Source organism: Bison bison, unplaced genomic scaffold, assembly GCF_000754665.1.
Source record: "Bison bison bison isolate TAMUID 2011002044 unplaced genomic scaffold, Bison_UMD1.0 scf7180017864184, whole genome shotgun sequence".
Lineage (NCBI taxonomy): Eukaryota > Metazoa > Chordata > Mammalia > Artiodactyla > Bovidae > Bison > Bison bison.
The window spans coordinates 630,416-644,861 of NW_011494756.1; the positions used below are offsets into that span (position 1 = coordinate 630,416).

At 48.8% G+C, this 14,446-nt stretch overlaps 1 protein-coding gene across 1 annotated transcript in view; it reads left to right on the forward strand.

Annotated features, from left to right (window-relative positions):
• The window catches only part of EFCAB6 (EF-hand calcium binding domain 6), a 255,659-nt gene that overhangs the window by 12,418 nt on the left and 228,795 nt on the right, over positions 1 to 14,446 (forward strand). The window contains exon 3 of the mRNA XM_010843633.1: positions 8,358 to 8,503. Within this exon, the coding sequence (XP_010841935.1) occupies positions 8,365 to 8,503 (139 nt within the window). The 5' untranslated portion in view covers positions 8,358 to 8,364. The remainder of the gene's footprint in view (positions 1 to 8,357; positions 8,504 to 14,446) is intronic.

Below are 14,446 nucleotides of genomic sequence, written 5' to 3' on the forward strand. Positions count from 1 at the left end.
CCGCAGTTGGTAGAAATGAGGATCGGAGAAGACCCAACAGGTCATCCAGACCATTCTCCCGCTGGAAGAGGCTTATTCCCTGCAGTGCACTCAGCAGCATTAGGAGGAATTACTTTTCATATGATTACTTTTTTTTTTCCTTCTCATTCTGTCTTCAACTAAGTGTTTCTTGAATTGAATCACTTTGCATTCAAGTAATAAAATGCACAACAGGCAGTCCATTTCTGGGTGATTATCTCACTCCTCAGGTGGCGTAATAAGGCAGGAGGCCAGAGCCCTGGCATGCCTTATTGTTATTAGGAAGGGAATTTATGGACAAAATAAAGAAAGTGGCTGTTTGCATCAGCGATAACCACAACGAGGAGCGCGGTCACGGCCGATCCCCCCACCCCTGTGCTCGGAGCGCAGGGCAGGCAGGAGCCCGGTACCCTAACCGTGCAGGTGGCGGTCGGGGTGGACAGAGGCGTAGCACCACTGCCTTCAAGGGGCTTGTTGTTTATTTTGCAAAAAAGCAGCAGGAAAGCCTTGGCTGTTGACTTGTACCTGGGAGGGGCCCGTCTCGGGCACCAGCTCCGGGCTTCGCTTTGTGTGCCTGGGCCAGTCGCTTCCTGCTCTGCGCTCCCGAGTCCTCACCTATGAAATGGGAAGAGCCGTAGGTGGTTGGGCTGGGAAGGGTTAAATGATGAGTTGTTGTTTTTTTTTTTTGTCCATAAATCTTAAGCGCATTTCCCGGCTCAAAGGAATCCCTATTAAATGCTAATAGGATTAGAATAATTTTTTTTCCCCCTTAAAATTCTTCATAAGCTGGAGCTTCTGTGTCTCTTCTTCAGCCCGTGCTTGCACCAAGGATGTTTAGGTGGGACTCCCAGGCAGGCTCCGCGCTCACAGCGGTCCGGGTTGGCTCTCACGTGCCTCATCGTTCCCGCACCCTCGGTGTTCTTTCCCGAGTACGCTGTGGCGTGTCCTCACTTCCCTCACACATGCCCTCCTCTTGCCACTTCACACGTGCTGTCCAAGGAGGAAAGAAAGAAAGTGAAGTCGCTCAGTTGTGTTTGACTCTTTGTGACCCCCATGGACTGTAGCCTACCAGGCTCCTCCGTCCATGGGATTCTCCAGGCAAGAGTACTGGAGTGGGGTGCCATTTCCTTCTCCAGGAGATCTTCCCGACCCAGGGATCCAACCCTGGTCTCCCACATCGTGGGCCGACGCTTTACCGTCTGAGCCACCAGGGGAGTCCGCTGTCCAAAACGCGGACCCAGATGAAACCCAGCTCGGTGGCCTCCCCGTGCAGCAGCTGACTGTGGCTGGAGAAGGGCCGCCTCCGCCTGCCCTGCCCTCAGGTTCCTGTCCACGGGCCTCGGGTGGGCTCTCTCAGCCCTCTGCTGGTCGTGCGTGCTGCTTCTCCCGCCCTTCTGCTCGCCTTCCCGTCCAGCCAGCTGTCCCTTCACCCTCAGTCCTGAGATGCCTGTCCCCGTCCTCATGTGCTGCTGCTGACCCGACTTCCCTTTCCCTGAGAAGAGAGAGCCAGCAGGAGGGGACTCCCACGTGCCTTCCGCTCTGCATCTGCTCACACGCTCTGCTGTCTTGGTTGTCATGAGCCATCCCTGTGCCTAGAAGAGGCTCCGGCACCCAAGGAGATCCTGTCTCCACTGGCAAACCCACCGGAACCACCCATTCCCTCCCTTCTCTCCTGCTTCATCCCTCTTGGCCTCCAAGGCTGGTCGAGACCACGAGTATTCAGACCTGCTGCCAGTTCTCCTGTGATAAAGACAGCTCTCTGTGGCTGCCCATCTCTCCTCTGCTGCCCCCCACCCCACTGCTGCTTTACAGCCGAGTTCCTGGAAACAGGTGCCCCTGTCTGCTGTCACTGATTCTTCTCTGAGTTTATCTGAACTCAGGCAAGCTTCCTGCCAACCACCCGGTTCCACCAGTGTGGCTACTGTTCAGACCATCGGTGGCTCCTGCCTGGCTTCGTCCCGGGGCAGTTCTTGGTCATCTTACGTGGTTATCCCTGTAACCTTTGACACACAGCATCACCCCCTCCTCCTTGACACACTTTCTTCACTTGGTTCCCTGGACACTCTGGTCCCCCGGTTTTTCTCTTCTCCCGCTGGTTGCTCTTCCTCGGTCTCTTTTGCCAGTTCCTCATGTCCCTGAGCTCTGAAAGTCAGTGTACCCCAGGGCTTGGCCCCGGCAGCTCTTCGTTCTCACACCCCCTTTCCTGGTGGGCTGGTCTGATAGCATGCCTTTACGTGCATTGTATGCTGAAGATCCCCAAACTTCCATCTTTATCAAACCTCGTGCATCCAGCCGCCTATTCAGTATCTCCACCGGGATATCTAGTAAGCATCTCAGATGTAACACGTCCAGAGGAATTCCTGATCTTCCCCTCCAGACAGTCTACCTGCTATCTTTCCCATCTCAGTTCACAGCCACTCGATCCAGCCTTTCTTTTGCACAGCAGATCCGATCTGTAAAGCTCTTTAGAATGTGCCTGGAATCTGATCATTCCTCAGCACTTTCCCCAGAAGGACCCCACTCCCCACCACAGCTCCTCTTGCGTGGACGATGGCAGGAGACTTGTAACCGGTCTTCCTGTTTCCTCTCTTGCCTCTGTCGATCCATTCTTGACATGCAACCAGAGGGATCCTCCAAGTACAGAGGCCAGAGCGTAATCCTGTGCCTAACCCTCCAGCCGCTCAGCGTCTTCAGAGCCTAGCGCTCACGGGGCCCAGTGCTTTCCGTCCGTCTGCCGCCTGCTGCCTCTTTGCGCTCCTGGCAGCTCTGCTCCCTTCAGACCTTTGCCCGGTGTCTCCTGTCCTCCTCCTCTACTCCGCTTATCCCCACAGCAGTTACGCATGTGTACAGTGCTAGTGCTAAGTCGCTTCAGTCGTGTCCTGACTCTTTTCAGTCCCGTGGACCACAGCCCCTCAGGCTCCTCCGTCCATGGAACTCTCCAGGCAAGGAGACTGGAGCGGATCCCCTTCTCCAGGGGATCTTCCCGACCCAGGGATCCAACCTGCCTTTCTTGAGTCTCTGGCATTGGCAGGTGGGTTCTTTACCACGAGTGCCACCGGGGAAGCCCACTCGTGTTTAATTTACTTATTTTATTTGCTGTATGTCTTCCATTACTAGAATCTAAGGTCCCCGAGGGCTGTGATTTTGCCAGTTTTGTTCATTGACCAACCCCCCACCCCGCCGCAAGGCTTCAATCTGCTGCTGCTGCTGCTAAGTCGCTTCAGTCGTGTCCGACTCTGAAGGCTCCAGTCTAGAAGGAGCTTAACAAGCACCTTTTGACTGAGCATGTACAGAGCCACGTTCTTCTGGAAATTTACCAGTGCTGTGATTCTAGGTTTCAGTGCAGTTAAGTGTGTCTGGTTGAAGAAGGAGATATGTGGGAGAGTGGTGGAAGCTCTCAGCCTCACCCAGCATTAGCCCTGGGGCGGTCCCGGCCTGCAAGGACCTACCGACGGTCGGTGGCAGATAGGACAGGTGCAGATTGACGCAGTGCTGGGCGTCTCTTCGTGTAGGCCTGCCCGAAGAGAGGGAAGCCGAGCACCGGCCAATGTGGATTTCCTGTACGTGAGGAAGTCCGATCCATTTCTTCAACCCTGTAAACTTGAGGTTCTTCAGATCCAGTGCGTTAGAGGTGCTGCCTAGCCTGAGTCTGTGTACTCAAATAGTGCCGCGCACACCCACCTCGGCCTGACTATTATTAATTATGCACGTTTGTTGCAGTGTGAAGCCCAGCAGGGAAAACTGTTTTCTTTTTCGGCTGTGCTGGATCTTCATTGCTGCGCGAGATTTTCTCTAGTTGGGGTGCACAGGCTTCTCATCGCGGTGGCTTCTCTTGTTGCTGAGCGAGCCCCAGCTCTAGGGTGAGAGGACTTCGACAGTTGCAGCCCATGGGCTCAGGAGTTGGGGCTCCCAGGCCCTAGAGCACAGGCTCAGTAGTTGTGGCACACAGGCTTAGTTGCTCCGCAGTATGTAGGATCTTCCTGGACCAGGGATCAAACTTGCTTCTCCTGCATTGGCAGGTGGATTCTTTACCACTGAGCGACCAGGGAAGCTCCAGCTCCCAGATCAGGGATCAAAGCCGTGTCTCCTGCATTGGCAGGCAGATTCTTTACCACTGAGCCACCAGGGAAGCCTGAGAAAACTTTTTTTTTTCCCAGCTGAAAAGGATGGCCAAGTTAGGAGCGTCAGACAGGTGATGGCTATAAAACTTCCTTATAGCGCTTGAACTTAGGCCTCTTGGTTCACTTGAGGCAAGGGAGAGTTTTGTCTCTTACTCTTATACCTAAAGTGGCCAGAAAGGAGTGAATCAAAAATTTGCCCTGATTTCTGAAATGCCAATAAGCCACAGACTGGCAGTCTCTGAGTTGCAAATTCCTAAATGCATGTAATAGCATGGTGACCACTGAGGGCTAGTGCCTCCTGCTGGCGGGTGTAGGGAGCACAGCCAGTTTTGCCCTAACTGTGGGGCATCAGCCTGGGTGGGCGCTTCCCCACAGCGCCCCAGATAAACAGGACATCCCCGATGCCAAAGGTGCCCAGGCCAGTAGCTGCTCTCTTTGCCTCCGCCTCCTCCCCTCCCTCTCCTCCTTCCCCTCCTTTTTCTGTCCTATTCTGATATAACTCATATACCATAAAATGAATCCTTTTAAAGCATACAGTTCTGTGGCTTTTAGTGTATTCACTGAGGGTGTGACCATCACCACTAACCTTTGTCACCTCCAAAGAAACGCCGTACTCATTAGCTGTTCCATATCCCCCTACCTTTAGACCCTGGCAACTGCCTAATCTGCTTCCCATTTCTATGGATGTATTTATTCTACGTGTTTTGCATCAGTTGAATTATACAGTACATGGTTGGCCGTAGCGTAACGTTTTCAAGACTTGTTTGTGTTGTAGCATGAATCAGTGTTTCATTCCCTCTTATGGCTGAATTTTGTACGTGCTGCTTTAGTCGCTCAGTCGTGTCCGACTCCTGCGACCCCATGGTCTGTAGCCCGCCAGGCTCCTCCGTCCATGGGATTCTCCAGGCGAGAGAACTGCAGTGGGTTGCCATTTCCATCTCCAGAATTATGTATAGCCCGCTGAATGAGTAGACCACTTTTTGCTGATCTGTTTCCTCGTTGATGGGCCTTTGGGTGGTCTCCACTCTTTGGCTGCTGTGGGTATACTGCTATGAACATTTGTGTACAGTTTCCACGTGGACATGAGGTTTTCAGTCCCTCACCAGTACTTGTTATTGTTTCTTTGATTATACCATCCCTTGTGTGCTGTGTGCTTAGTCGCTCAGTTGTGTCCAACTCGTCGTGACCCCCGTGGACGGCAGCCCTCCAGGCTCCTCTGTCCATGGGGCTTCTCCAGGCAAGAATACTGGAGCGGGTTGCCACGCCCTCCTCCAGGGGGTCTTCCCAACCCAAGGATCAAACCCAGGTCTCCCGCACTGCAGGTGGATTCTTTTCGGACTGAGCCGCCAGGGAGGCCCCCGGGGGGCTTAATGGATGCCTTCTTGTGCTGCTGACTTGTATTTTCCTAACGACTTGTGATATTGAGCATTTTTCATGTACCTGTGTATCTTCTTGGGAGGACTGTCTGTTCAGACCCTTTGCCCGTTGTTAAACTGGGTTATTTGCCTTTTTATTATTGAGTTGGTAGAGTTCTTGATGTAGTCTACATATTAGATTCTTATCAGATATATGATTGACAAATAATTGACTCCATTCTGTGGGTTGTCTTTTCAGTTTCTTGATAGTATCCTTTGAAGCACAAAAATTTTTAATTTTAGTGAAGTCCAGTTAACATTCCTTCTTTGGTTGCTTGCATTTTTCATGTCATATCTAAGATATCATCACATAATTCCAAGTCACAAAGATTTACATGTATGTTTTCTCCTAAGAATTTTGTATTTTCAGCTCTTAAATTTAGGTCTTTGGTTGATTTTTCATTAATTTTTGTACATGGTGTGAAATGGGGGTCCCGTTTCATTCTTTTGGCTGTGGATATCCAGTTGTTCCAGCACCATTTGTTGGAAAGACTATTCTTTCTACACTGAGTGATCTTGCAGCCTTATCAAAAATCAATTAATGCTACACCTAAGGGTTCATTTCCAGATTCTCCATTTTATTCTGGTGTGTTGTGCCTTCATTTTCACTTATCTAGAAGTATTTGCTGATTTCTATCATGATTTTTTTCTTTGACTCACTGGTTATTTAACAGTGTGTTGTGTAATTTCCATATATTTGTGAATTACCTAATTTTTTGTTACTTCTAATTTCATTCTCATGTGATTGGAGAACATACTTTGATGCTTTCCGTCCTCTTAAATTTGTGGAGGCTTGTGTTAGGGCCTAGCATGTGGCGTCTGTCCTGGAAACTGTCCCCTGTCTACTTGGGAGGCGCGTGTCCTGTCGTTGTCGGGTGAGCTGTGCTGTAGTCGTCCGTTAGGTCCTGTTGGTTTAAAGCGTTGTTGTTCAGCTGTCCTGTGTCCTTGTTAGTCTTCTGGCTAATTGTGTCCATCCTGAGAGTGAGTATCAAAGTCTCCAGTTATTATTGTTGCAGCGTCTAGCTCTTCTTTGAGTTTACCAGTTTTTACTTTGTGTCTATTGGGGCTCTGTTATCAGCTCTGCGTATATGTTTGTTTTACCTTCCTTTATTCTTTCTTTACTGCTCTTTCCTTACATAGGTCTGAGTTCTGCTGCACATGAGTTTTTTCATCTTTCTGAAGAATTTATTTTAATAATTCTTACAACCAGGTCTACTGGTGACATTTCCTCAATTTTTGTTGATATGATCAGGTCTTTGTCTTTAAATCTGAAGGATGTTTTGCTGGATACAGAATTCTACGTTGGTGGATTTTTTTTTTTTTTCCTTTTGACACTTGAAATATTTCATTCCACTCTTTCCGTGTTTGCATGGTTTCTGAAGACAAGTATGTATAGGCCATACTTTTTTTTGTGGTTGCAAGTGTCATAAAATTTTTGTTGAAAACTGGGCAATTCTCAAATCATCTTGGCCCTCCTTTCCATTTTGTTTGTTTAGAGGCTCTTCTAAACTAACTTGGTAAGTTCTGTATCGTTTGTCATGCATGGCCACCAAAGTGTCCCTGACTGGTCAGCAGCTGGGACAGAAGTCTCTTTAAATGCCTGGACACAGCAGCCTGATAGTCTTTGCTGAGGGCTCTTGGTGTGTGTTGAGCCTTCTGTCCACACTCAGGCAGGCAGCTTACAGCCTTGGCTCGGCCTTCACCTCCTGCTGTGCACAGCCTCCCAAGTCCGCCAGTGCTGAGGGCCTGCTCAGCTCTTTCTGAGCAAGTGCATAGCCCGAGACATGCGCACCACCTTGTAGATCCCCAGGAATATGTGGGAGCTTCTCAAAGCCCCTCTGGACATCTTGTTCCCTAGCTTTTCCGTTTAAGCTACTTAGTTAGTCTTTTATTTGCTCTATCTGTTATCCACCCTCCTTGGGTGGATAACAGATAGAATTTTAAACAATTTTAAACAACAGTTGCCCCTGAATTTTTTTTTTTTTTTCAATCAAATGCCTTTTGACAATAGCTGGTCCTCCCTGGGAAAGCTCTGAATCAGTTCAAATAAAGACAGCCTTGCATGTGGGGGTCTTTCAGGGAGCCCTCAGGTAAGTCATAGAATGAAGAGTTTATGCTAATGGGGCTTTGAAGGTGCTTCCACCCTGTTCTTCCCCTTCCAGGGTCTGGCGGGCTGCTGGGTTTTCCCTGTGATGGCAGGATGTTGGTTTCATGGCTACTGCATATTTGGGGATGAGGGGAGATAGGGAACAGGGGAAGTCAAAATGCCACCAAATGGGGGTTCATTCCCGGATTCTGGCATCTCCCATGAGTGAATACTCCCCAGATTGCTGCAAACTTTGGTTAGTTTCCAGAGTTCTGAAACAGCTGATTCTGACAGTTCTTGCCAGTGTTCTCATTACTCTTTTGGAGAAGGTTTTCAGAGGCCTTCACTCTACCATTTCTGGTGCTCTTTTCCCCAGCTACGCCTCTGACTGTGTGTTGGATGAGTTCAGAGGACCGAAACTTTCCACCCTTCCTGCCCCACCCACCAGGAATGAGTGACTAGCAGGTACAGGTGTCCTGTCCAAACGCCTCTTTGTTTTCCCATCTTTGAAGATTATTGGATATGCTATAAAAGCGAGTCTAAAACCCACAATTTTGTATTTACTTTAAGAGGGGGTCTCTGAAACATTGGCGAGGTCCTGACCAGCTACATTTTTACAGTCCCCGGCTGCCCTTTCCGAAAAGGAGTAGACGGGAGGCTGGCCTCACTGGGGGATGTGGTTGAGGGTCATGTGACCTGTTTTTGTTCATTTCACAGGGATTTAATGTGCAAAATGGCAGTTGTACCAGATTGGCATATTATATGTCCTTACACACGGAAATTCACACATTCAAGACCGCACTCTTCACCATGCAGAGTGTATTCAAGGAGTGTTTTCCAAAATATGTTCAGACCTTCTTCATGTGAGTATTCCTGAGCAAATGGTACTGATAGTGCATGCTGGACTCTGCACAGAGGCCTCACACGATGTGTTGTCAGCCCAATAAAGCTGTGAAATAGATTCTGTTACTGTGCCTATCTGTATGGGGAATCTGAGACCCAGGTTTATCAAGCCACTTGCCTAAAAGTTATGTGGTTTTTAGGTGGCAGGGTTGGGATTTGAACCCAGACATTACAGGAGCCATGGAATTAAACTACTATATTATCTAGTATACTGCCTCACTCAGGTTTTTTCTTAGTTAATAAACTATATTTTTTGAGTAGCTTTTTTTAAAAAAAAATTTTTATGCTATGCCGTGCAGCTCGTGAGATCTTAGTTCCCTGCCCAGGGATTAAACCTGGGCCACGGCGGTGAAAGCACCAACTGAGCCTTAACCCCGGGACCACCAGGGACGCCCTGAGTAATTTTAGGTTTACAGAGAAACTGAGCTACCGTGCAGAGAGTTCCTGTACACTTCTGCACTCCCCTCCCCAGGTTCCGTTATTACCAGCGTTCGCAATGGTGTGGGACAGTGTTTACAAGTGACACACCATTACTGGTACGTTACTGGAGTTCACACTCTTTGTTTTGTGCATCCTCTGGGTTTTGATCAATGTGTGACGATGTGTATCCACTGTTACCGCGTCTCACAGACAGTCTCACTGCCCAGAAACGCCTCCGTGCTCTGCCTGTTCATCCCTCCCTCCCCCTGGTTGCAGGCAGCCGCTGGTCTTCCTGCTGTCTCCGTAGTTTTGCCTCTTTGAGAATGTCATTTAGTTGGAATCATACAGTCCGAAGCGTTTTCATATTGGCTTCTTTCACTTAGCAATATGCACGTAAGGCTCCTTCATGTCTTTTCATGGTGTGACAGTTCATTTCTATTTTTTCTCTGAATAATAGTCTCTTGTATGGATGTACAACCATTTATTCACTCCTCAAGGACATCTTGGTTGCTGTCATGCCTTGGCAATTATAAATAAAGTTGGTATAAACATTTGCATGCAGGTTTTTGAGTGGACCTGAAAGCCTAACTTATTTGGATCAATTTTAAAGCAATAAAATTTGACATTATATTTTCTCTAAAGTGTGCGTCTTCTCATTTGTTCCTTCCTCCCTCCCTCTCTTTCTTCGCACACATTTTCTTAGCCCTAAGATGTAACAAGAACTGTCCTAGGGACTGAGGATAAAGAGCAGGTCCTGTAGAGGGTCTGCCCTGGAGGAGCCCACGGTCTTGAAAGGGAGAGGAGGCATCCCAGCCAAGAGAGACCAGGGCTGGACTAGACACGCGTACGCCGTGGACGCATAGCCCGAGGAGCCGGAAGGGCTCAGAGCAGCACAATGGAAGAACAGGCCAGAGGAGAGGCGAGCCGGTCAGAAGTCACGCTGGCCACCGTGCTCACCTGCCATCCGCAGGAGGCCACGGGCCCCCGCCGGAGAGCCGGAGGGGAGCCCGGACGATGTCTGATGGGCGTCTGTCTGCCCGGGTCTCTGGAAGCAGGGGAGAATGGATGTCGGGGTGACCGGCAGTCTCCACCACAGACATTTATCGTCACTAACAAATCTGCTCCACGCCCGCAGTGTTCTGCAGATATATCCTTGTTAACTAGCTTTCTGACTGCACAATGAAGAATGGAGTGAAGCAGGATTACCAGATTAAGGGGCGTTCACACTCGTAAAAGGACCACAAATCGCCTTTAGGAAGCTTGTAGCTCCACATCCCCCAGATAACAATTAAAAGTGCTTGTTTCTGAGCATCCTAACAGAGAATGTTATCTTTGACTTGTTGTCCATTTGATATGCATGAAACAGCATTCTGTTGTGCTGTTAACCTGCGTTTCCCTAATGGCGAGCTTATCTTTGATCGTCAAGTCCGTCAGGTTCACGTCTTCCTCTGACGAACTGCCTCTTCATGTCCTTTGCCCATTCGCCCGCTGTGGGCGGCTCTTTTTAGTTACTTGTGTGAGCGCTCTTTGTTAAAAGTATGAATGCTTTATGTGCAATCTGTATCTTTTTTCATCTGTCATCTGCCTTTTGTTTTTACTGATGGTTTTTAAAATGTACTGAATTATTTTTCCTTTTCTAAATAAAAGTTATATATTTAAAATAAACACTTAAATAAAAACTATTTACATACATATGTAATGTCCCCTAGCACCCCTTTCCTCTCCAGAGTTGGTCACCATTGAGTGTTTGGCTGTCCAGCAACGGCACATCATTCATGCACACACACGTGTAGATATGTATTACAGAACTTGTATTAAATAAACACAATTCATGGGTAAATCTGTGAGCCACAGATACTAGACACCCTGTTTCCTTTTAAGATGTTTTTTGCTTTATGTTTCAATTTGAATAGTTTCTGTGGACCTGACTTTATACTCATGAGTCCTTTCTTCTGCCGTGTGGACAGTCTGCTGTTAAGCAAATTAAATGAACTCTTCACTTTGATATTGTATTTTTCCTTTCTAGCTTTTTCATGTGCTTTAAAAAAAAGTTTCTGCTTCTCTGTTGGAATCCCCCACATGTTCAGCATGTTGTCAGTTTTCCCTTAGTCTCTTTAACATATTTGTCATTCTTAGTTTAAATACCCGATCATTTTCCGCATCTGTTCTCTGTGGGTCTTCTGATGATTGGTTTTGCTCCTCATCAGGTCATGTTTTCTTATTTTACTTGTCTTGCAATTTAAAAAAGATTTAGCAGCAGACATTTGTGTAAAAGAGAGTAGTGTGTACACGCTCAAGTCATGTCCGATTCTTTGTGACCTCACATACCGTAGCTTGCCAGGCTCCTCTGTCCATGGGATTTCCCAGGCAAGAACACTGGAGTGGGTTGCCACTTCCTTCTCCAGGGGATCTTCCCCACCCAGGGATCGAATCCACATCTCCTGCATTAGCAGATGGGTTCTTTACCTCTGAGCCATCAGGGAAGCCCCCAGAAAGAGTAGGGAAGTGAAGTTGCTCAGTTGTGTCCGCCTCTTTGCAACCCCATGGACTGTAGCCTACCAGGCTCCTCCGTCCATGGGATTCTCCAGGCAAGAGTGCTGGAGTAGGTTGCCATTTCCTTCTCCAGGGGATCTTCCTGACCCAGGGACCGAACCCAGGTCTTCCACATTGCAGGCAGATGCTTTACCGTTTGAGCCACCAGGGAAGCCCCCAAAAAGAGTAGAGACAGAAGTAAATCATATTTACCACCAGAAAAAGGAATGCTCCTTCCACTCAGGCTTCTGATGAGGTGGACTGGCTCAGTTTATTTCTTGGTTTAGTCGTGTCTGGATTTGGTGTCAGTGGTGGTTAGATTCAGGTGACCTCTTGTTTCAAACACTTCTCTTCAGCAGACCCTGAGATCTGAGCAGCGTGGACACTTCAGTCATCTCTGCTTCCCAGTCCAGCTGCCAGCCTGGTGTCCTGGGGGGGACTCTCTGCTTCCAGCCCTCCCGCCACAATTGGAGGAGGGTTTCTCCAGCTCAGACTCCAGCTTTGTGCACCTCAGGAGGTCCCCCTCCACCTTGCCCCCCTGCCTCCAGTCTGCAGTGGGCCACCAACGGGCACTTGGTGAGGGTTCCATAGGCTTCAGAGGGGCTTGCCGCTGGTCTGTACTCAGCCATGGTGAGCAGCTGCCTGATACTTAGGGAAGACCCCCCATGTCTCAGGGCATAGCTCATAGCCCCCCTGCCTTGCTCCCAGCTTCAGGTGCTGCCACTGCCATGTGGGAAGGCCCATGTGGATGGGTGCAGACTTGCTGTGTGCCTGAGGCTCTGGCGATACAAGTCCATGGGATCGGTCCACACGGCTGCTACATGCTTCCCATTGGTGGTTTTCTCTACGCCCCTGTCTAGGATGAATCTGCTTCTCTTCCCAAGACTTTGCGAGGAGGAAAGGAGTCCTGGGGCTTTCTCTCCAAGGAGTGGCTGGTCCTTTCTGTTTCTTCGCATCCTCAGTTCTTTGATGGATTTCAAACCCTTCTCTCTCTCTCTTTTTTTAAAGCTTATCCTCCTGGTTCTCTTTGCTGGGGTCAGGATGACAGTCTCTGTGACTTCCTATATCCTAAATGGAAGTAAAAAATTTTGTCAATTCTCCTCCAGAAAGATCCTATCAATTCGTACTCCCACCAGCAGGTTATGCAAGTTTGGCTGTTGCTTTCATTTTAAACCAAAGAAGGCATATTAGACTTATGAAATAAAAAGTTTTCCTTCAGGTAAAATCAGATCGTTTCAAATCAATATTTTCTGATACTTTAAAATTAGAATCGTTGGTTGCTAAGAAGGGGGTTCTTGGGAAGCATTGAAAATACACGTGAAAAGTCTGAAAAAAGATTTCAAGATGGAGACAGATATAAAGGGGTCCCTCCATGATGCTGGGTGCAGGAGGAGGAATTCCAGGCTGCGTGGGCAGAGGGAGAAATATTTGTCACCAGCTGACATGGGGCCCTGCAGCTCCGCCACGTGAATCAGCTGCTTCTGAGGTTCAAAGCAACAGGAACACAGAGGGAAGCAGAGAGCTGCCCCTGCACAACCAGCATCCTTGGGGACTTCAGTCCCTTCTTCTCCCCCAGGCTCTGAGCCCAGTCTTATGCCTGTCTGACCTCTCGTAGGTAAGCATTTGGCTCCATGTCCTGAAACACCACTGCAGCAAACAGCAGCTCCATTGTGACCCCTGTCCTAAGCCCCAGGTCGCATCTGCGGTTGCCCCCTGACCTTTCTGCTTGAGCATCACCTAGCGGGCATCTCAAACACAAACTGATGGGACATCTCTTGACACCTGGCATTCTCCATCCCAGTAAAGAGCATCATCCTTTATCTAGTTTCTCAAGTGCAAGGACTTATCCTTGATTTCATTTTCTTTTCATCAGCCCTCTCCAGCTCACCAGGCCAATCTATCAGTGAGACTTTGTCAGCTGTGTTTCTAGGTTATGTCTCTAATCTGTCTCCCCCCCAAAAAAAACCCTGCCTCCACCACAACCTTGACCTTGTTCAAGTCACCGTCACTTCTTCTTGGAACTTGGAACTGCTTCCTCATTGAACTTCTCATTTCTTGCCCCTCTGTAATCTACTCTCCGCATAGCAACCAGAGTAACTTTTTACAAGCCACATATATTAATAAGATCACTCACTGCTTGAACTCTCCTGAGCCTTCCCATTGCCTTTGGAGAAAACCCCAGTCTTTGTGCAGGGATCTGAGGTGTCACCCACTCCGATCTCAGCCATCACTGCCTCCCTTTCTCGCTGGACACACGCCTCTGTCCACAGAGATCTCTTGCTCCCTGGACCCGTTAAACTCACTCTTGCTCAGGGGCTCTTTATTGGAGGCTCTTCTGCCGTTTGAGGACACACTCATTGCAGCGCTTGACTGGCTCATTCTGTCCGTCTGGTTTCAGCTCATCAGACTACCCAGAGAGGCTCCCCCCAACTCCCCTACCTGAGACAGCTCCCCGGCCGCCCTCACCTCCGTGGTCTGTCCTGCTGCCTGTAAGCACTTGGCACCATCTACTGTTACATCATCATCTATTTTCTGTTTCTCCTCCTGCTTCTCTCTTCTGGAGTCTATCTAAGCTTTCCAAGAGCAGAGCTTCCTGTCTTACTCACGGCAGTCCCGCCAGTGCCTAGAGCAGCGCTGGCCTGTGACAGGTGCTCAGAAATGCCTTTTGAATGAATGAATTCCACATCCTTTCAAGCCAATGTTTCGAAAGGGTCTCTTCTCTTCGTGCCTGCCTTCTTTCCTGAGGCTCCCACACAGCCAGTCCCCACACCTGGATCTCCAGCACCACCCACTATGACGTCTAGATTTGTGTATTCAGTTTTCGAATGGACATCCCCACTTGGATATCCCAAACCGAGCTCCTTAGCTTTCCTGCAGACTTTTCTGTTCCAAGTGTCCATTGTTATGAATAAACTCCCCCAAACACAGAGGCTCGAAACCTCAACCATCAC